At 50.7% G+C, this 23,514-nt stretch overlaps 1 protein-coding gene across 2 annotated transcripts in view; it reads right to left on the minus strand.

Annotated features, from left to right (window-relative positions):
* Positions 1 to 23,053, minus strand: part of PRKCB (protein kinase C beta) — a 362,350-nt gene extending 339,297 nt beyond the window's left edge. For both annotated transcript variants that reach the window (NM_001101725.1, NM_001101723.1), the window contains 2 exon segments: positions 21,790 to 21,821; positions 22,659 to 23,053. In NM_001101725.1, the coding sequence (NP_001095195.1) occupies positions 21,790 to 21,821; positions 22,659 to 22,831 (205 nt within the window). In that variant the 5' untranslated portion in view covers positions 22,832 to 23,053.
* Positions 23,054 to 23,514: the final 461 nt, after the last annotated feature.

The raw sequence follows: 23,514 nt of genomic DNA on the forward strand, positions 1-23,514 counted from the left end.
GGTCCCTGCCACTCATGTGAGAGACCCAGATTGAGTTTCTGGCTCCTGGCTTCAACCTGGCTCAGCTTTGGCTGTTGTGGGAATAAAAATATAGGAAGGTGCCAAACTGACACAGTCTCCTTAACCACCAAAAGAATTAAAATTAATTTTTTTAAATTTTTAACTATATAATTCCATGTTGTCTAATGTCACACATGCATTAAAATTAATGTGCTGCAGATATTTTTTTTAAAAAATACACCCTTGTATCAGTAACTCCCAAATCATCATGTCTATCCTTGACTTCTCACTATGCCCAATTGCCTTTGTATACATGTACCTTGATATACCACAGCTATCCCCAACATAACATAGCCTGAGAGGGATTCACTGTCTTCTCCCAGAGCTTTCTCTCATTCTTGTATTTCCTGCTGCAACCTAGGCCTCCTCTGTCAATCAAGCACTCATACCAGAACCCCCAAACAGCCATCAGTATTCCTCCTATTGTGGCTTGTACCAGGCGCCAGGCAAGGTGCCACCACACCCTACACAAACACAATTGGATTTGATCCCAGCAACTCCGTGAGGCAGGTCCTGCTGTCATCATTCACCCCTGGTTAAAAATGAGGAAGCTGAGGGTCACAAATTTGCCTGGAGCCACAGGACTTGAATGCAGATGTGTCTAATTTCTGTTTCCTACTTTACAAAGAGAGAGAGAGAGAGAGAAACCATCAGGCAAGAATTTCCCAATGGCCTCTAAATTTTTTTTTTTTTTTTACTTTCTATCCATTTTCTTTTTACTTCTCATTTCCACCTGTGCTCTCTGCTCCCAACCCGCCACCCCAAAGCTGTCTTCCACTGCTCTTTGCCATACTCATCTTTGCTCTTTTCAACAGCTAAACCTGTCCACCTTAAAAAGAGCCATGCTCGCTTTTGAGTCCTGGAGGTCTTTCTCTTCTACTTTCAAAGTTTTTCTGCCTTCCCTCTGCCCCATCAAAATCTCCTCACCAGGGCCAGCACCATGGTGCAGCAGCTAAAGCCTCTGCCTGCAATGCTGGCATCTTGTATGGGCACCAGTTCGAGTCCCAGCTACTCCACTTCCCACCCAGCTCCCTGCTAATGGCCTGGGAAAAGCAGCAGAAGATGGCCCAAGTGCTTGGGCCCCTGCCACCCATGTGAGAGACACAGAAGAAGCTCCTGGTTTCTGGCTTTGGCCTGGCCCAGCCATTATGTCTGAACCAGCGGATGGAAGATCTCGCTCTCTCTCTCCTATCTCTCCCTCTCTCTAACTCTGATTGTCAAATAAATCTTCTTGAAAATATATCTTCTCTAGGCTAAACGTCCCTGGCTCCTTCATCTACTGCCTCTCTCCACATGCCTCCTCTGTCTCTTGCTCCTCCTCCTCTTCTTCCTCGCTCTTCACTGCTTTCTCTTCCTCAAAATCCAGCAGAGAACTTGGGCTCCTCTGCACAGCTTCTGCAGAACCCCGGAAAGCGAGCTGCCCTTGGCATTTCTCCCCTCCCCACTGTTACAGCACATAGCACACTGTGTTATAAACATTGGGTTTAGGGGTCTCCTACACAGGTATAGTGGTTGCTTGAGGGCAAAATCATGCCTCACTTGCTGTATACACAGAGTGTTTACCACACTACATGGTGCTATGGCTTCTTTCTCGTTACTCTCTTCTGAGTGGAGTTTGCAAAAGATAACACAAGCAGCTCAGACTTTCCGTGTCAGATCCCACGTGGTGATTTGTCCCAGCAGAGCAGCAGAACCCACGAATGTCAGAACCACATTGTCCGGGTCTGTCACCCTCTTGACAAACTATTTTTTCAATTTTACAATGGTGTGAAAGCAAGATCCACTTGGTAGAAACTGCACCACCGACTGTGGATTCTGATCTTTCCCCGAGCCAGCATCTACTGTGCAATACCCCCTTTGCAGATGCTGGACAGCAGCAGCGAGCCACAGCTCCCAGTCAGCCCCACAATCACATCAGGGAACAGCTAAGACACCACCATGTGCTGTGGGACTGAGCTATGATATTCAGTAGGTTAGGTGGGTTCAGTGCACTTGCTGCCTGAGCACATCTCCAACTTGCAGTGGGTTTATCAGGACGCAACGCCATTTTAAGTTGAGAAGCATCCATACGTCGTAACTTAGAGGGGCTCGGGGCAAGACACTGAGCGTCTCTAAGCCTCATGGAGTTCATGAGACTTACTTACCTTCCAGGGTGCTGTGGACATTTGATGAGACCAGGGGCATGAAGTGCTCAGCTCAGGGCCTCAGTAAATCAGAGCAGCTCTTGAGGGAAGTATTAGCACTCCAGGAAGCACCTGCTGTCCAAATAGCCAAGGACTTGCAGGCTTCTCAGCCCCATCCCTCAGCCCAGCAACTGAGGCATGGAGACCTCCGCTGACTGTGCTCCCACGACCCCTGAGAGACCTCCAACAAGACGCCACCTTCTGAATTCCTCATTTGAGGCGAAGGCTAAAATCTACAGATGTGCAAACTCCCTCTCTAGAAAACAACAACCTAATGGAAACATTTCCTCCACTAGAAAATTTTCACTTCCTGTCAAATGCTTTCCATTGCTGTCACCCTGAGAAACGGGCCGTCCAATCACCAGCAGCTACGCCAGAGTCAGCCTCGCGGCCATGGTGCCTCCCTCTGCTGGGGTCTTCCCCACCACGGAGCTCTCCCACATGGTGGAAAGTGGCATGATTTCACCTGAGTGACTGGAAACTAGAATCCACCTGCCGCAGACCTGAATCCAATGTGGCCTCTGCAGTTCCTTAGCCAGCCGCTTATCTTCTCTAAGCCTGTCTCCTTATTTATAAATGGTGATAATAATGACAGCCAATCACAGTGGACGGTGACGATTCGAGGGGCTATTTGGTGGATGCCCATCTCATTGAGAGCACTCTCCTATTATCTGCCTTTATCATCATCATCTCCATCATCATCATCATCACCTCCATCACCATCATCACCTGTCATGTTCATCATTAGTTCTGGAGCTCTGCCTGCCTTTCAAACAATCCTGAACCTAGATCCATGTCTGAATCCCGACTGTGGGAACTCTGGGGAAAATTTCTGAATTCTTGATGCCTCCTCCATTCTCTCAACATGAAATGGTAACAATAGCAGGAGCAGTGCATAGAGCTGTCAGGAGGAGTAAATGAGTGAATGTAGGAAGAGCACTTAGAACAGAGCCGGGCACACAAGTCAACAGCATTTGAACTCCTATTCGAAGAGGTACAAGAAATGGAAAATCCCTTGGGCTTCTCTGCTCAAGTAACAGACTTCAGACACACAAACACACACACACACACACACACACACACGCATGCACACACCACTCAAGTCCTGATTTCATTTTCTCCTTTGACGTGGCTGTTTGTCCCCTGTGGAGTGCCTTGCCCTCTCTGGCCTTGGGCTCCAAATCAGAGAAGACCAAAAGGAAAACACAATGAGGCCAGCTGTCATGTGGGTCCCGACCTACCAGGGACACCAGACAAGAGAAACACACACTGAATCCCAGCCCTTGGAAGTCCCCAGCTGTAGGCAGTCCTCAACAGAGTCCCCCTCCAGGGAGCCAACCCTCCCCCAAGCCGGCACCCCGTTCCACATCTCAGAGGCTCTGCACGGCCCTTCCACACCCAACCCTCCCTCCCTGTGTGCTGACTCTGCTCATAAAACACTTCTTCCCGACCCATATTACCCCCTAGCATAAGCAGCTCCTTCTCTCTGCAGGAGTGGACAGCTCTCTGCCAGCACTTGACACAGCACTTGGACACTGCACCCAAGTGACAGCTCAGGCCAGGCGATTCCACCAAAACCCATAATCCCATGGAAAAAAAAAATCTCATACCGTGCTTAAAATTCCATCTGGAAAAATAACTTTCATCTGTGATATGTGAAGGCTCAAAATGATCATCTAACTTACCTTGGGACATTGCAATGGGGCAAGAATAAAATTTCTAATTATAAAGAATTCAGAACAATGCATTTAGAATGGACATTTGACCTGGTGGTTAAGGTTAAGGTTCTGTCCCGGTTGCTCCTCTTCCAGTCCACATCCTATACCAAGTTCAAGTCCTGACTCCACTCCTGCTGCCAGCTGGCTGCTACTGTAGACCCTGGGAGGCAGCAGTGATGGCACCCAAGTAATAAGGTCCCTGCCACCCACATGGGAGGCCTGGGTTGAAATCCTGGCCTCTGGCTTCAGTCCCAGACTGGTGGATGAGGGGAGGGAGAGCACTGCAGGCATTTGAAGAGCAAATCTCTGGATGGGATTCTCTCTCCCCCACTCAAATTCATAAACTAATAAAACATTTTTAAAATAATGCATTTCTATTATTCTTAAAAAATAGAGCTCCAACAGTCCTCGGGTTCATTTCACAAGCCTCCACTGCTTTTTCTGGATGCTCTTCACAATGATTTTCGAGCTATCTTGGCCACTGCTCACAGTAAGAAACACATTTTGCATTTTGACTCAGTTCATACACGCCTATCTCTGCCTACACAAAATCGAAGTTTCATGAAACACTGCTCGCCCTTTCTGAGGGCGATACATCCTGATGTTTTCTGTTCCTGTTTTTTCATAGTATTCATGACCTACTAAATTAATTTTATGACCCTTGAGTGGATGATGACCCACAGTTTAAAAAACATGTGCAGAAGAAGTCAGTAAACTCTTCCCAGGGCGGAAGTTCAATATGCCACAAGGGTTAAGGGCAACACGGCATTGGAGTCAGGTGGTCCAGGCTTGGAAGATAGGATGGAACCTCCTTGGCTTGGGGGAGGATGGCATAAGGGGAGAACGGCAAGGTATGAAATCCCATTTCAGGGATGTGACTCCCCAGTTTTCCTATGTGGTATTTGGATGACCTTGGACAGGCCATTCTCCTGTCCCTAGACCTCTTCAGATTAGGACTTTGTAAGTGGCATCCAGTTCTGGTAAGATGCGGTTTGTGACTCCCTAGGCGCTGAGTCAGCTCTGTGAAGGGACCAGTGAAGAAGCCGTACAGGCTTCATAACTGCCAAGGAGGAACGGTTTGAAACGAGCCTCTGGGAGAGACCTGTGAGGGTGCAGTGGACCTCACGGTGCATCCCCCAGCCCTCCCTCCACTCACAGGGCCAAGACACTCAGGGCTCCAGCTGCCAGGAGTGTTGAAGACAGCTGACTCCCAACTGTGGCCCCTATGAGAATCCTCCTTTGAAGACAGGAACTGCATTTCCCAGGGCAATGCCACCTTCATAAGAGCAGTCTGCTGTCCTAATTGCAAAGGTCCATACCAGCTGCAGCCATGGGGTTGGCTTTGGCTTCTATTGCAACTATTGCATGGTAGCTCAACTCTCCCTTCTCCTGCCACCCTCAGTCCCTCGTAAGTGTTGTTCCCAAGAGCTATGACCTCAGGAAACCATCTGCATGCAGATCTTCATCTTTAAAGACAAAACAGAAATGGACATTAGCCGTAAGTGAGGATGGTGCTTTTCGGACATTTTTCAAGGACATTTTGAAGACATCACAGTTGTTTGCATGCCTCTGTCTCATTTAACTCACATGGCACCCTGGTCATTTCACAGAGGAGAAAACTAAAGATTAAAGAGGTTAAGTATAGCTGGCGCTGCAGCTCTCTAGATGGAGACATGAACATCTATAAGATAGGGAGAAACCGCCCAGCGCCTCAGCTCACTAGGCTAATCCTCCACCTAGCGGCGCCGGCACACCAGGTTCTAGTCCCGGTCGGGGCACCGGATTCTGTCCCAGTTGCCCCTCTTCCAGGCCAGCTCTCTGCTGTGGCCAGGGAGTGCAGTGGAGGATGGCCCAGGTCCTTGGGCCCTGCACCCCATGGGAGACCAGGAGAAGTACCTGGCTTCTGGCTTCGGATCAGCGGGGTGCGCCGGCCGCAGCGCGCCAGCCGCGGTGGCCATTGGTGGGTGCACCAACGGAAAAGGAAGACCTTTCTCTCTGTCTCTCTCTCTCTCTCACTGTCCACTCTGCCTGTCGTAAAAAAAAAAAAAAAAAAAAAAGGTTAAGAAAAGCAAGTCCAAGGGACTGGCACTGTGGCCTGGCTGGTAAAGTCACCGCCTGCAGAGCCAGCATCCCATATAGGCACTGGTTTCTCTCCTGGCTGCTCCAGGAGATCCAGCTCCCTAATAAAAGCCTGGGAAAAGCAGCAGAGGATGCCCAAGTGCTTCACCCCTGCACCCACGTGGGAGACCTGGAAGAAGCTCCTGGCTCCTGGCTTCCGCCTGGCCCAGCCCAAGCCACTGCAGCCATCTGGAGAGTGAACCAATGAATGGAAGCTCGCTCGCTCGCTCTCTCTCTGACTCTGGCTTTCAAATAAATAAATAAATCCTTTAAAAAGAAATAAACAAAGGTGTCCAAGGCCCCATATACGACCAGTGGAGGATCTGAGGTCTGAACCTGGGCTTTGGGCCAGCATGTCACATGACCTGATCCAAGCCGCACCACAGCTAGGATCACATTTACCACACTGTAGTCCACAAACTCACTCCCATGGCTATGTCTTCCTCAGCTCTCTCCCTTCTTGAGAACAGGGCCCTGGCGTTCTTTTTTTTCTGAATCTCAAGTTCTTAGAGTGGTGCCAAATAGTAGTAATTGTAATACTTGGTGGTGGTACTCAGCTTCATAGTGCAGTAGTCAGCAGTGTTGTGTGTGCACTAAATCCTGGGCTAGCCTTTTACATACAGCATCAGCTCTCTTGGTCGTATCAGGTTTAAGTGGTGAGCACCCCCTGGGGCCCGGCCACAGATTCAAGTGCACTTCAGGAGATGCACCCTCTAATGGACTACATTTCAGAAAGCTAAGCAATCACGCGGCGTTGCGGCTCACTAGGCTAATCCTCCGCCTTGCGGCGCCGGCACACCGGGTTCTAGTCCCGGTCAGGGCGCCGGATTCTGTCCAGGTTGCCCCTCTTCCAGGCCAGGGAGTGCAGTGGAGGATGGCCCAAGTGCTTGTGCCCTGCACCCCATGGGAGACCAGGAGAAGTACCTGGCTCCTGCCATCGGGTCAACGCGGTGCGCCGGCCGCAGTGCGCCGGTCGCACTGGCCATTGGAGGGTGAACCAACGGCAAAGGAAGACCTTTCTCTCTGTCTCTCTCTCTCTCTCACTGTCCACTCTGCCTGTCAAAAATAAAAAAATAAAAAGAAAGCTAAGCAATCACAGGGAACATTGAAATGGGTGTGGAAGCTTCCAGAAGTAGCCCAAATTCTTCCCCACCAGCTTCTCCCTCCAAGAGGAAAAGTAGATTCTCTCCTCTGTTTCCTCCTCTTATTTCTGGGGTACATGCTCTCTCTCCTTTCACTAACAATGCAGCAGAAATGACGCTATACAATTTCCTTTTTTAAAAAGATTTGTTTATTTATTTGAAAGGTGGAGTTACAGACAGGGAGAGGCCGAGGCAGAGAGAGCGAAGTCATCCATCCTCTGGTTCACACCCCAGTTGGCCGCAACGGTGAAGGCTGGGCCAGACCGAACGCAGGAGCCAAGAGCCAGGAGCTTCATCTGGGTCTCTCCTATGAGTACAAGGGCCTAAGCACTTGGACCATCTTCCACTGCTTTCCCAGGCACATTAGCAGGGAGCTCGATCACAAGCGGAGCAGCCAGGACTCAGGCCAGCAACCATATGGGATGCCAGCCCTGCAGGCAGTGGCTTAACCCACTAGGCCATAGCACCAGCCCTGACACTATGTTATGTCTGAGCTGAGGCTTCAAGAGTTCCTGTGGCCCCTGCTCGCACACTGGGAATGTACCCCTTACCGCACGATCCAACTCAGGCCAGCCTGCTAGAAGATGAGAGGTCACAGGGGGAAAGCCCTAGATGTCCCAGGCTGAGGCCTTGGCATGTGATTGAGCCAGGCCAAGACTAGCCGATCTGCCCAGACCAAATGGACCATCCAGCTGAGCCCAGCCCAGTTACTTAATATAACCACTATTTCGTTGGCTCTAGTTATATTAAGCCACTATTCTTTGAAGCAGTTTGTCAGAATAACAGATAATTGATGTGTTAGGTAGCCAAATAACTGGAAGTAGAACCAAGAAAGGAGCCCTCTAGAGAAAAAATGATGACAGAGCAAGCAAAGAGAACCTCCTAGGTGATCCTACCTACTCCAACTCAGGCAATCATTCCGGCAGACTGAAAAATTAGAACTTCTGGCAAGAGCCAGATTACTCTAACAGCTAAAAACAAGCAGAGGGCATCTTTATTTCACTCTTAGGAACACAAAATAGAATGTGCCTCCCACCACACATACCCCGGGATGTTGGGTAACATAAAGGAGGTCTAGAATTTCACAACTCAGTCGTACAGGTCAGTTGAGAAACAAAACTGGATACACCACCCCCCAAAGGAAATGAAAAGAAACCTTGCTTTGGGGATTGGAGCCAGATTTTCTGTGCTCACCAACACTCGTTCTCATCTCCTGCTAGACCCAGAGCTGGTTGACACACCCCAGCAGCTCCCGAAGCAGGTGCACCCTGCACCTGACTCCTGGCCAGCAGAACTGAGCAGAAGAGGTGTGCATCACTTCCGGGCTGAGATGAGTGTCCTCTCCCCATCCATGGGAGGACCCTGGGGCCCTGCATGACTGTGTGGAAGACTTCCTGACCAGGATCACCTGCACTGGGCCGTGTCGCCAGCGAGCACTAAATCCCTTTCTGTCAAACCACACAGACGTCAAGGCTTATCTGTTACAGCAGCTTTCAGAGACTCTTACTAATACTGCAACTAATATAGACGTTTTCTAATGAAAGTCCTAAAAATAGGCTGTGAGCTCCAGTTTTCCTGGTATGAACAGAGCGGAATGACTGGGTGGGGAGACTGTCAGAATGCCCTGGCTTCCTTGCACAGTTTGCAGCTGATAGGCAACACTGAAACGGGAAGCAGATGTCCCCCCCAAGAAGGCAAACGGCACCATCCCTCCATGGCTGACTCCAGAAGGTGCCTGTCTCCCACACGGGGTTCACTTCTGCGCACAGCACGAAAATGTCCCAAGCAGCATTTCCCAGATCCAGCCTCAATAATTTAAAATCCTATACTTGAAACATTTTTTATTAGAGTGCAATGCACATGTGACAGGAAAGTGGGCAGAAGTAATTGGAGTCATACAGACACAAAGGAGTACATTCTGTAGGATCCCATTCACTTGAAGCTCAAGAACAAGTAACCAGAGGCGGTGGAGGTTGAGATAATGATTACTCGTGGGAGATGCTATGGTTCGGAGGCCCTAGACAGACACCAGCACCACGCTCCTGGGTGTTTCAGCCTCCAGAAACATGAGCTGCATTACTCTCTATAAATTACCTGGTCCAAGTTGTGCAGTTACAGCACAGAAATGGGCTGAGACGGGGGATCTGGTAGGGACTGAGAGAGGGTTCTGTGTGCGTTGACAATGTTGCTCCGTGATCTAAGTGCTGGCTGCTCGGGTTTGTTCAATTGCTGGGGTTCATTAAGCTGTACATTTATGCCCAAATCAAATGGCTCCCTTTATTCATTCACTGCCCCCTATACCAGGTATTCACATAACAAGTATTTATTGGGCACATGCCATATGCCACGTATGGAGCCAGGTACCTTGGAAACAACAGAAAATGAGACAGATGTGGTCCCTACTCTCACACAATTTACACTGTTAGAGAAGTCAGGCATTAAACCATCAAGTGAATACATAGTTAGAGAATGTAAAAATGAGATGGGCTTATGATATTGTGCAAACAGGAATATGACTGGAAAATCGGAACGTGCACCTCTGAAGAAGTCACATCTGAACTCAGTTCAGAGGGATGACACGAGGTGAGGGGAGAGAAGAGAAATCTGAGCTAGAGCAGAACATGCACACAGACTCAGCTGGGTATTCCGCGGGAGAATAAAAAGTAGACCAAAAGGGACGTTCAAGACGGGATTTGTGGGTGTGTGGATCGAGCAAAGATGTGAAAGTCACATGAAGGATTCTTTTCATGGAAAGAACAGAAAGCCAGCCACCAAATGCAGACCTCCAGCTGAAAATAAAATGAAATCCCTGGGGTGGGCATCTGACTGAGCGGTTAAGACAAGGGTCAGGCTGTCCGCATCCCAAACGGAGTACCTAGGCTGGATTCTGCTTCTGTCTCCTGGCTCCAGCTGCCTGCCAGTGCAGACCCTGGGAGGCAACAGCGATGGCTCTAGCAATTGATTCCTGACATTCACAGGAGAGACTTGGATTGAATTCCTGCCTCCAGGCTTTTGCCCTGTCCATCCCAGACTATCGCAGCCATTTGGGAATTGAACCAACAGATGAGAGAGCTCGTGTGCTCTTTCCCTCTCCCCATCCCTTTCCCTCTCTCCCTCTCCAATAATTTTTAAAAAGAGGTCCCTCCCCATTCTATCTGCCAGTCCTTCTCCCGCAAGTGCAAGCAGAGCCCACATAGAATCATCAATACTCCCAGCCATAAAGGTTGCCACAAAATTATCCAAATAAGCATCAAGAAAACTATATGCCAAAGAAAAACACAAATAACTATCAAAATTATGGTTTATAGCACTGCCTAGATTCTTTTTTTTTTTTTTTTAATTTTTGACAGGCAGAGTGGACAGTGAGAGAGAGAGACAGAGAGAAAGGTCTTCCTTTGCCGTTGGTTCACCCTCCAATGGCCGCCGCGGCTGGCGCGCTGTGGCCGGCGCACCGCGCTGATCCGATGGCAGGAGCCAGGTGCTTCTCCTGGTCTCCCATGGGGTGCAGGGCCCAAGCACTTGGGCCATCCTCCACTGCACTCCCTGGCCACAGCAGAGAGCTGACCTGGAAGAGGGGCAACCGGGACGGAATCCGGCGCCCCGACCGGGACTAGAACCCGGTGTGCCGGTGCCGCAAGGCGGAGGATTAGCCTAGTGAGCCGTGGCGCCGGCCACTGCCTAGATTCTAAAGAACAGTTCCCACCTTTAGAGTGGAAAAGAAAGCCTTCGAAATAGTGCTGTCCCATACAACCATACAACTCACCAGCCCGCCATATCAACAAGCCAAGTAACAGGCTGTAGCCTTCACCCTTCTCCCTCACCTACACCACTTGCCTGCTTCTTCAACCCAAACGAGCACGCAACACTCCACTCAAAGGGTGAAGGAGCCCAAACTGAAAAGGGGAAATGGTCAGAAATCTATTTAAAGTTGAAATGCTATCAATACCTTCTCAACAGGAGGTCAGCCCACGGGGCGATCCCAGACTTCAACTCTCTGAGGCTGCCCTCAAGATAAAGTGTCACAGGCTGGGACAGAGCCTCTCAGAAAGCCCTGAGTTCCCCCCGGCTCAAACCACGGCTCCAGGCCCAGCTGAGCACGTCTCTCTCCGTCGCATCCTAAATCGCAGCTGAGGCTGCTGACCACAGCGTGGGAGCTCGTCCATCCGTGCATCATCTCCCCCATCCAGGCGCATGCATCCCGTCTCCCCAACAAGATCACAAACTCGGGGCCGGCGCTGTGGCGCAGTGGGTTAAAGCCCTGGCCTGAAGTGCCGGTATCCCGTATGGCCGCCGGTTCGAGTCCCGGCTGCTCCTCTTCCGATCCAGCTCTCTGCTATGGCCTGGGAAAGCAATAGAAGATGACCCAAGTCCTTGGGTCCCTGCACCCTTGTGGGAGTCCTGGAAGAAGCTCCTGACTTCTGGCTTCCGATCGGCACAACTCTGGCTGTTGCGGCCATCTGGGGAGTGAAACAACAGATGGAAGACCTCTCTCTTTCTCTGCCTCTCCTCTCTCTGTGTAACTCAGACTTTCAAATAAATAAATCTTTTCAAGAAAAAATCAACAAGGACAAGGCACTGCCCAGCCCTGGGAAGAAGAGAAATAGTTGCTGTGGACGAAGTGCTAGCTGTATGTCAGACAAGGTGCTGAGGAAACACCTGACCAGCATCCTATAATTAGTTACTATCGCTGTTTCCTTTGATCTCTGAAAAAAACGAAAGCCCAGAGAGGTTAAGTAACTTTCTCAAAGTCCCACAGCAAGAAGCCAAGATCTCAACTGAAGATTTTCTGTCTCCAGAGTGCAAAGTCTTCATCACCGCCTAGCAGGTGCTCCGTAAGCATGTGCCACCGGATAAGTGACAGCAGTCGAGAGGGAGAAGGAGTGGGAGGAATCCTTTCAGAGGGAAGATGGTTTCTCCGTCCCTCTGTGCCTAAGGATGCTGTGACGAGAGATATCCCTATTGTTAGAACCATAAAAATAACCTAGTAACCACCCTCCCCCAAAATAGAATGATCAACAATATGACTGACGCGAAATTCCAAATGTCTCTCCAGCCCTAGAACAAGCAGCAGCAGCCCTAGAGGCTAAGGGAAGGCTCCGCGCTGCTTCTAAGTGGCCACTGCAGCTTCTCCTGCCTGACCTCCAACCCCGCAAGCCTGGGCCTTCAGGATCTGTGTCACGGCAATTCTTGTTTCAAAGAACGTCCCGAGCTCTCGCCCCCACACAGCCTGCCTGAAAACAATGCCAACAACCACTTCCGAGTCACTGCACGGCCCTCCGGGGTGGCACTCAGCTCCCACCAGCTCCTCCCTCACACCTCACCCCTCTTCCCGTCCCGTGCCTGTGTCCCCGGTCCCTCTCCTCCTGTCTCCTCTTGCGGTGTCCTGTGCCTGAACGCCCTCCCCTGCGCCCTCCCCTTGTGTTTCTGGGGGATACTCCTACTCCTCCTGCATGACTGTTCGCAAAATGTCACCTCCTCTGTGGAATCTTCTCCACACCTCCCAGGAGGGGCAAGGAAGCCATCCACAGTCTGCGTGCTTGGTGTAGCATTTTTCGTGATGTGTGAGAACTAATTAGCCATGTGCCGTTCTCTCTCCCAAAGACCAGGAGACTCTTCAAGGGCAAGAACTGTGTCTTATTTCTCTTCCAAGCCATATTGCTACCTGACGTGATGCCATCTACTTGCTCCGTGCTGTTTTTCTGTTGCTGCTCTCTTTCTACTGGAGCTTGCATTCCATGAAGCCAGGGATTCTCTTTGGCTCCCTGCTCAAGTTCCAGCACCTAGAACAGTGCCCGATATAAAACAGGCACTCTATACACAGTTATTAAACGAATGGACAGGTGAACCAAGGGATGGAGAATGGACAGATGGGAAGACGGCTGGATAGATGGATGTGGAAGGAGGGAAAGAGGAATGGAGAGATGGATGTACAGGATCGTGTTTTCCCTACACCCAAGGAATCACAGAGTATTAAAAATCAGGTATGCTAAACTATTAAGCCCAATTTTATACTGCCTCTCTAGAAGCTCAAAGTCTGGTCTCTGGATAGTAAAATGGTGAAAGGAAAAAGGGGACTAGAATTCCCCTAGGATCATGGCTAGTGCTGAACTAAGATTGTTACATGCCTTGAGCCAGTTCCTACCTGTCTCCTTAGCCAATATTAAGACTCAACAGGAGGGAATTAAAACCATTCTGGTCTGGGCTGACTTCTTCTGACTCAGCGAGGCAACTTTTTGCATGTGAACTGAGGGACAAAGGATCATTGAAAGGCAATGGCGCTTCTTAATAAAACCCACCATCTCTACAAGACTCAGCACAGCGGTGCCTGGCTCTCAGCCCCCTGAAACGTGGAGCTTCCTTCCACAACCACACGTCTCAGGAACGGCATTGAACTCTCCTTCCCAACTCACAGAAGAAACAGACAGCACAAAATCAAGCCCAGGGATAGAACAAGACAAGACTCGACAACGATAAAAATGTAAAAGGAGTTTGTATACCTTAAATAAAAGGTTTCTAGGTATAAAAAGACTATAAAAATATAAAAGGTGTGTTTACAGGTAAAAACCAACATATCGCATTCTCATAATATTTTACAGTTCCTTTATAATAAAAAATACAGAATACTCAATGCATATTTACTGGGTTCCCAGATTTGTGTTAGGGGGGTACTGTTAGGGGGTAATAAAGACATGTTAGCAACCAACTGAGACTTTCCCCTTAATGAACTCAGAAAGGTAGAACGAGAATCAGCAAAGGATTTTTCAGTGGTGTTTATTATAAAATTACTTAAAAATTATCTTGCAAACAAGACAGCACACTGTCTAAAGCAAAGGCATGCACAGCTGTGCCTGCTCAGAAAGGGATGCAGGGTGGGGAAGGTACCTGGGAGAGAACTCAGGTAATCCCGTGCCCTTCAAGACTGGCTTGCAGCGCACAAATGCCTCTCATGGAAATGTTTTGCTCTTTCTTACATTTTCTCACACATTGGCTCAGATGTCCTCTTCCACCTCTGAAATCATCTGCTTTTTCTGCTTTAGGACACCTACCCCAAACAGTAACCCCTGAACAAGAAGTCAGTTCAATATCTGACTTACTGAGAGGGGATAAAGTTCTCTGTCCTACTGAGAGAGACGCTATCTTACAGCAACCATCTCTCTATGCCAAATACTCATCTTACTTATGGCCTTGGTACAAATAAAGAGACAGGGAGGCACCATGGAACATCACAGGGATAAGCCTCTTGTGTATCTTCATCTATGATATGGCAGTTTCCCAACACAGACTTTTCACTCACGCTCCTTGACAACTCAGACTCTCTCCCATTACTTAAGAGAATGGGAAATTGGGCTTTATTTTAATTTCCCATACCAAAGAATTCCCTGACTCCACCTCCAATCATTACATAGGTTAGCCTCTCATTACACATTCTCATTGTCCTGGTAGATTTCCTCCAAAAAACCCAGCAAAAGTGAAATTAAGACTTCGATGAGGTGATTTGGTAGACTGTCTTATCTTTTCCCCACAGTACCGTAAGCTCCATGACAAAAGGGACCTTCTCAATTTTATTCAACATTGTTTCCTTGCCATCTAAATTAGTTCCTGACACACAGAACTTAATAGGTGATTACTTCTTAGAAGGATGGGTGGAAAGATGGATGGACAGATGGATGGATGATGGATAGATGGATGGGTGGATGGATAGATGGATGGATGGATGGATGGATGGGTGGGTGGGTGGATGGATGGATAGATGGATGGATGGATAGATGGATGGGTGGATGGATGGATGGATGGATAGATGGATGGATGGATGGGTGGGTGGATGGATGGATGGATGGATGGATGGATAGATGGATGGGTGGATGGGTGGATGGATGGATGATGGATAGATGGATGGGTGGATGGATAGATGGATGGATGGATGGATGGGTGGGTGGGTGGATGGATGGATGGATGGATAGATGGATGGATGGATAGATGGATGGGTGGATGGATGGATGGATGGATAGATGGATGGATGGATGGGTGGGTGGATGGATGGATGGATGGATGGATGGATAGATGGATGGGTGGATGGGTAGATGGATGGGTGGATGGGTGGATGGATGGATGGGTGGATGGATAGATGGGTGGATGAGTGGATGGATGGATAGATGGGTGGATGGGTGGATGGATGGATGGATAGATGGATGGGTGGATAGGTGCATGGATGGATGGATGGGTGGATGGGTGGATGGATGGATGGGTGGATGGATAGATGGGTGGATGGGTGGATGGATGGATGGATGGATGGATAGATGGGTGGATGGACAGATGGATGGATGGATGGATGAATAGATAGATGGATGGGTGGATGGATAGATGGATGGGTAGATAGATGGATAGATGGATGGGTAGATGGATGGGTGGATGGGTGGATGGATGGATGGATGGATAGATGGGTAGATGGATGGATGGATAGATGGATGGATGGATGGGTGGATGGATGGATGGGTGGGTGGATGAAGGAGAAAATGGATACATGTGATGAGGAGATGAATTTCCCACTGGATTTTCAAGAAGCCATCACACCTTCAAATGCCACATGCAAACACTGGATGTTACATCCTCTATAAAAAGACCAGCATTCTATGTATGGAATACCACACAATTTCAATGGGGAGATTGAATGAATGAAGTCAAAGAATTCATGGTATTACATCAAATGCCAAAAACAATAAATAAACAAACCTTTGAAGGCATCAGCCTGTTATCAAGAAATTTTCACTTAGTCCCCCTACCCACGCTAGAATTAAATGGACTACAGAGTCCAAAAATCAGACCACAGATTTTAAATTGTACCTGTAACTGAAAATCATTAAAAAGATATGCATATTCTCAAAATTACAGCATGCTGATCAATTTACATATATGTGTGCATTCACATTGTGTGTGTGTGTGTGTGTGTGTGTGTAAAGACAGGGACCGAAAAACAGAGACAGAACCAATGAGAAGAATGTGTATACATTAATCTTAAGCCTTCAGTTTACCTTTGAGCAATTATTTTTCTTATATCATTTTCTTTGTTGACCTATAGGGGCTATATCAGGTTCTAGGAAGTACCTGGCATATTGCTAGCACTTGGAAATAATATCTTTCTTAAAATTAGCTTCTGAGAACATGTATGTCATATCAACTAGATTTGCAAAGGTCATGCCTTCCATATTTACTTAGAAAGGCATTCTGCTGCTCAGTGACAAAGCTTCAGGCATCCCCCGAGTGCTCTACAGCTCTAAATGAAGTTGCTGTTGCCTCTCCAACAAATCAGCCCTCCTCCTTAGGACCCGGCGTTAACTCACTCCAGCCTGCTTATTGTAGCTGGGACATCGGGCCTACAATCCCACTCCCAGTGCAAAAGGGAAAAAAGTCAAACCATCCATTACAGTGTTCAAAAGCCCCTGCCTTTTATCTGCAGTGAAACTCCCAGGACACATTCAGAATACTTCAAAAGGTGGCCAGAGGTTGGCTCCCAGGCCTCTGGGTGCTGCCTGGGGAGGGGGGGTGGGACCAACAATAGAAGCCAGCTCTGTGAATTCGCAGCCTGAGTTGGTGGTATTTCACTGAGAAAGTTCAACCTGAATTGCACAGTGTCATAAGTTCATAGGGAAAACTGTACCAGCAGTAAAATTTACCTTTGATTCATATTTTTCTTGTAAGAAAAAGTGCTTATTCTAATCTCTGTGTGTTAACTACACATTAAGCATATTCCATAGGCTTGATTCGGATGAAAACAACAATGGTTGAATGTATGCGACGCTCTGGGCTTCTTAAGAATAATTTCAACTAGAAATCTCAAAATGTGTTTTCTGATCTACACAGCAAAGGAAAGAGCCTGTTTACTCCTTAGAATCATCAATTCCAGCTCTTCATAGTCAGAAAATTAGCGCTCTGGGTTTCTTTCTAGACAGTCCATAGTAAGTTCAGATCTTTCTCACAAGCAAAGTAATGAGAACCAAGACTGGTGCTCAGGGCCCAGACACTGAACTGTGTACTCACAGGTGTTACCCAAAGTCTACAAAGGAACAAACTTAAGAGGAGCCCTTCTAAGTACACGAAAGAGGCATAGTCATTCAATGAGTTCCAGAATGAGCTCTTTCCTGCTTTGACAGTTTCCTGCCACTAATCAAGTAATAACGATGATCTTACTTAGTCATTGATATGCATGTGGCTATTTCTCTGGTCCTACCCATTACTCCTCACCATAATCCCATGAGGTAGGTGCTACTCTCCCCAAGGCTATACAGGGGGATGATTTGCCCAAGTTCACAGTCAGGAGGCAGCAGATGAGAGATTGAAGGCAAGTTCCATCTGACTCCAACCCATTCTATGAATCAGGATCTACGTGTGTTACTGCCTCTCCCTTTCTAATAAAGAGACTTCCTCTAAATAAAGGCTTCTGTCTCTCTGCCAAACTGAAACACCTTCTAAGGAGAAGAGTCTAAACCCACTCAAGGACTTGTCTTCCTTAAGACCAAAGCACAAATGCACATTCTAAGCCCCTCAAAAGAACGCCAGGCAAAGAAGTCTGCCTCGTTGGTCTGAAGGGCTCTGACCTCTAATCCACAATCTAGGCAGCTTCACAACAGGGACCTTTAGGCCCTGTCTCCTGTCACTGGAGGCATTCTTAAACTATCTCAGAGAATAGTTTAATTTAAAAAAAAAATAGAGTGGAAACCAAAAGGAAAAAATTATGCAGCAGTCAACCTAGAGTCTTGTCCCCTAGCAATGTGAAAGCAAGACTGGCTTGTCTTAAGCTCTCCTGAGCATACAGAAATCCATAATTTCCCATGGTTTAGAGACTCTCATGTTTTCTCTCCCAATCCATACCCTGTGCCCATTTCCAGACAGCTGTCAGTGACCTTGCTTTATGACTACCCTGTACACTTTCACCCCAGAAGGACAGAAGCTATATTCTCTTCCCTCCCTCCCTCTCTCTCCCTCTCTCCCTCCCTTCCTCTCCCTCTCCCTCCCTCTCTCTCTCTCTCTCTTTCTCTCTCCTTAAGAAATAGAAACACCCTACCCCCAGCTTCTATCAGGGAGCACAGCTACCTGAAATAGTCCATTTCCCACGTGCTCCCTCGCAACAAGGTACAAGTATACGATTAAGTTCTACCTAACAGATCTCAGGCACAAGTATCTTGCGGCAGTGCCACAAGTGACACCACACACGTGGCCTTTGCTCCCGGCCTCCTTCCTGCTGGCTGAAAAGAAGAATGAGATAACTGGAAAGCCCTGCACCTGCCTTGGACCAGGAGATAACTGCTGCTCCCTCAGGAGGGTAGAGATGAAAGCTGAAATGAACTCAAGGCCTGGGGGCTCCGGCTCACAACTACGGTGAGAGCACGGAGCCTTGTGTATTTTCTATGAAATGCTGATCCCATTGTAAGTAGATTCACTTTAACAGGAAGTACCCACGGCCAGCGCCACGGCTCACTTGGATAATCCTCTGCCTGCGGCGCTGGCACCCTAGGTTCTAGTCCCAGTTGGGGCACCAGTTCTGTCCTGGTTGCTCCTCTTCCAGTCCAGCTCTCTGCTGTGGCCCGGGAGTGCGGGAGTGCAGTGGGGGATGGCCCAAGTGCTTCGGCCCTGCACCTGCACAGGAGACCAGGAGAAGCACCTGGCTCCTGGCTTAGGATCGGAGCAGTGCACCGGCCGTAGCAGCCATTTTGGGGGGGTGGGGTGAACCAACGGAAGGAAGACCTTTCTCTCTGTCTCTCTCACTGTCTAACTCTGCCTGTCAAAAAAAAAAAAAAAAAAAAAAAAAAAAAAAAAGGAAGTATCTGGCTCCCAAAATAATCAGATAGTAAGGAACTCTTCTATGGTTCCAGAATTAGTCCCAGGCAAGGCTGGATACCCATAACCTAACCATATCAATTTCAGGGGCTTCCAATCTGCCCCACTCCAACACTTGCTCCCCATCTGAATCCGGGAATATACCATCAACGCAGCAAAGGAGGGTGGCCAGATGTTCACAGCTGGATTTTGGCTCTTGCCTGGCAGTCAGTTCTATAGCTAAGCAACCCTGCAGAGCCAGCCTTCTTTTGTACCAGTGCCCCGCCATGGGAGTAGTTTGGGGACAACCCTAAGAATGACACTTTACTTAGTTCCAAGCTCTGGCGCAGGCATCTTAGATATTGCAATGACTTGAAGCTGCTCCACCACTGTAAGGCAGATGCTGTCATTGGCCTTGACTTGCAGATAAGAAAGCTGAGGTGCAGAGAGGTGCAGCAATATGCCCAGGGAGTTTCACAGTCAGGAGCCAAACCCACAGTGGCTGTCCCGGTAGCCTGCGCACATGCGCAACTCGCTACAGATCGGTAGCCTGCGCACATGCGCAACTCGCTACAGATCGGGGAAGGAGGTGGGGAGAATAAGAAAGGCAGCTAAACAAAAGACACTCCACTCTCAAAGGTGCCTCTATTGAATTAGAAACTTCAATTCTGGTTTTCCTCATTGCACCAGAAAATTCCTACTGCTTTCCAGGCTTTGAATAAAAGGATCTTTCACTTCAAGAGTTGTCAGGCCCTGCACATCCTTTATTTTTATTATTGCATTTAAATTATGTAAATCCTACATATCTATGGCATATAGTGTGATAATTCGAAACATGCATTCAGTGGGTGATGATAAAATACGGTTCGTTGGTGTTTCCATCTCTTGCGGCACTTTACGTTTTTGGATCAGTGGTTCATAATTACACATAACTCTTGGATATCGCCATGACATTTCAGCACATGCATACACCGGGCTGATTGCCTTCCATGTGCTGAGGTGACTTCCCAGCCATCATTAACAGCAGAGCAGGTGCTATTCAATGTGCAGCAGCAAAAAAAGGTTAAAAAATCACATCTAACCTCAGTGGGAGACAAAGACAGAAAGCGGTTTGTGGAAGCCAAAGGCAGCCTCAGAGAAGAAATGACACATTGCTGCACCAAGATGCCACTGGGACTTTGTTGGAAGGGTCAAAGTTCTAGAAACTTAACACGAAAGCCTCCGTTGTTGCCCTTTAAAGAGATTTGGAAAGTCCTTAGAGGCATGCATGAAACGGAGGCTCCAAATCTTGTTAAGAGGCACCAGCAGGCTCCCCGGCTAAGCCCACTCTGCCCCAGATCTCGGGCGACAGGGAGTCAGCGTGAGACTTGGAGGATGGCAATGCCAGGCCGCAGGCAAGCATTCTCCACAACTCCCAATGCCACCGACAGATCACTGTACTTTTCCCTGGAGGGCGGAGGTGCAACAAGAAAACTGCCCATCGCTGCTAGGTCACACCTGAAACTCTGCAAAGCTCAAATGCTTTCTTCCCTTGATTTTAAGCCTGTTCACCAGGGTGGCCAATTTGCTCCTATAACACACACCCCAGAACTGTGCCATTTCTCACCAGACTCAACCATGCGTGCATGGCCTTGGAGTGGGAACACACACATGCATACAACTTGCGCACGCGCACTCTTTCCCGACCACAGGCTGCAAATGGAAAGGCCTGCAGAGGCCATGGGTGAGGCACACCTGGCTGCTATCAATGGAGACAAAATGAGTGGGTACCCTGCCTATGGAAAGAGCCACTCTCAATCCAGGTGATCGCTAGCACGTCAAATGGGACCATTTCTCAGCACAGCTGAAGTCAGAAATTCAGGTGTCGACAACCGCTCCTAGCTCTAAACCACTGACATCAGTTTTTCAAAATGTTTCGGACATCCTAAGGGCTAAAGAAGTCTACAGGTGTGTCGGCCCTGGAAAGCCCCAGAGACAGCTGAGGCCAACTCACACATGGCCCAAAGTCAGGACCAGTAGGTTGAGCATCCCTGGGGAGCGTCAAGGAGCTGAAATCAGATGCGAAGACCCAGGCCGCCAGTCACCTGGAGTCACCTGGAGTCACTCGGGTGTGTGCACAGAGCTGGAGAGGACAATCTAAGCCAGGATCTGAGAGGCGCCCCAGCTGGAGCCGCTTTTTCCGGGAGGGAGGAGGCCCAGGGGACAACCATCCTTGCCTTTTTTTAGGGGATGTGCCATCTGGAGAGGCAGCAGCCACCTACAGAGACCTCTGCGAGGCCGGGGGGGGGGGGGGGGGGGGAAGGGGCGGAACCTCACTCTGTGACACGAGGAAGGGGCAGGAGGTCTGGAGGCGGGTCCTGGGGGGGTGGGGGGTGGGGAGCAGGACTGGCCATGGCAGGACAGCTCCAGGAGACCCCTTTAGACTCCTGGGACCAGGAAGAGAGAGGGGGTGGACGTGTTCCCATGACACCACCTCCCAGCTCCACTGGCCTTTCCCGGACAGAGAGCATCCTCGCCCCATACAGGCGCGCCCGTGTGCGCGCGCGCGCGCGCGCGTCCACACACACATACACACACACACACACACACACACACACACACACCTAAAAAGGCCCCTTTTGTGGTGAGGAATTCCTAGCCTGGGAGGTCACGCTGACAGACGTGAGCCCTTCACTCTCTGCCTAACTCGGTCACTTCTGTGCATTGGTTTTAGCCTTCTCTCCCCGCGCACGGCAGCCCGGGAGCCCCAGAGCCTACCTTGACACTGGAATCCCTGCTTCCCAAAGCCCCTGCAAAAGCAGAAGGAGACGCGTCAGGCCCAGTTTCCCCCCCACACACACACACAGTCACCCTCTTCCCCCCGCCCTCTGTCCCAGGTGCAGCCGCCCAGCCACAGGCGGGTGCCCCAGAGCCTTCCGCCTTCAGGGTTGCAGTGGGAGGGGGCGACCCGACCGGAGCTCCGCGGCAACCCGAACCTCCCCTCCCCGCGGCGGGGGAGAGACGCTGAGACCACCAGGCTGCCGGTCGCGGGCAGCGTTTCCGTCGGGGCGGAGAGAGGGCGGCGCTCTGCCCATCGAGGGTGCCCCGAGTCTCCCCGGGGAGAGAGGAGAGAAAAAGAAGCCCCCAGCAGGAGGACGAGAGGGACCCCCGCGAGGCGGGCGGGCGGGCGTCCTCTGGGGGACCCTCCGCGCCTGGCGGGGTGGGCACAGGGGGAATACGGGGACCCGCCGCGAGGTGCGGGGAAGCCCGAGGGGCGGGAAGGCGAACCCAGGCCCTCCGGGAGGCGCACTCAAAAACCACAGGGCGGAGGACTGGACGCCCCCAGGCCGCAGGGAGCTGGAGAGGGGGCGCTGAGCGCTGCCCCCCGCCCCCCGGAAAGGAAGGGTGGGCGAGGCGCAGACGTGGGGAACCCCGGGCCAGGGGGTACCCGGGGCTCTGCCCAGGCGGAGAGGGGGCGACTGGGAGCAGAGGGCGGGGAGCGGCCGTCTGGGGCCCGACACCGGGCGCCCGCAGGACTGCCCGTCAGAGAGCCCGGGGCGGGACGGGGCGCCGAGGGCCGCGGGGTGCCAGAGGGGCTGCCTCTCCCTCGGGGGCGCGGAGAGGGAGGGGTCCCGGCGCGCTCTCACCAGATGAAGTCGGTGCAGTGGCTGCAGAAGGTGGGCTGCTTGAAGAAGCGGGCGGTGAATTTGTGGTTCTTCACCTCGTGCACGTTCTTCTGCCGGAGGGCGCCTTTGCGGGCGAAGCGCACGGTGCTCTCCTCGCCCTCGCTCGGCGGCTGCCCCGCAGCCGGGTCAGCCATCTTGCGCGCGGGGACCGGGAGCCTGAGAGGTGCCGGCCCCGGGGCGGCGGGACCGCGGGCTGCGGGCCCGGGAGGCGCGCGAGGAGGCGGCCGCTGCTGCCGCCTGGGGCCGCGGGCGCTTCCCCTGCGCCGGCTCTGGCGGCCGCGGCGCGCGGAGCTGGGGCTGTCACTCGCCCAGCTGCTGCCGCTAGTCCAGCTGCGCTTGGCACCGCTGGCCCCAGCTGCGGGGGAGGGAGGCGGAGCCGCGGGCCGGCCCCGCCTTCATCATTTGCATCGCGCCCAGGCCCCGCCCCGAGCCGCCAGCTGCTTTACATATTGGCACCCCCCGCGGGGCCGGCCTCCCGGGGAAGTGCGCTCAGCCGCAGCGCTGCGGCTTGGGGACCGCAGCCTGCGTGCATGGGGCTGAGCCTCGCCCCGCACCCTGCGCTCCGCCCGGGGCTGCCTTAAGGAGAGGAGGCCCCCGAGGGCTAGGGGGTGGCAGTCTGAGGGTGGTCGCGGTGCGAACATCCCCTGGCCCCTGCAGGGACGCTAGTACCCCTCCACCCCAATGCTTGCCATTGGCCGTTCGGAACGCCTGTCTTGGAGGGATGGGCTCCCGCTGTCACTCAACCCGGAGGGCCTGTGGCTACACACACACACACACACACACACGAAAACACGTTCTGCAGAGGTAGGGAGGAGCG

The sequence above is a fragment of the Oryctolagus cuniculus genome, chromosome 19 (genome assembly GCF_964237555.1).
Source record: "Oryctolagus cuniculus chromosome 19, mOryCun1.1, whole genome shotgun sequence".
Lineage (NCBI taxonomy): Eukaryota > Metazoa > Chordata > Mammalia > Lagomorpha > Leporidae > Oryctolagus > Oryctolagus cuniculus.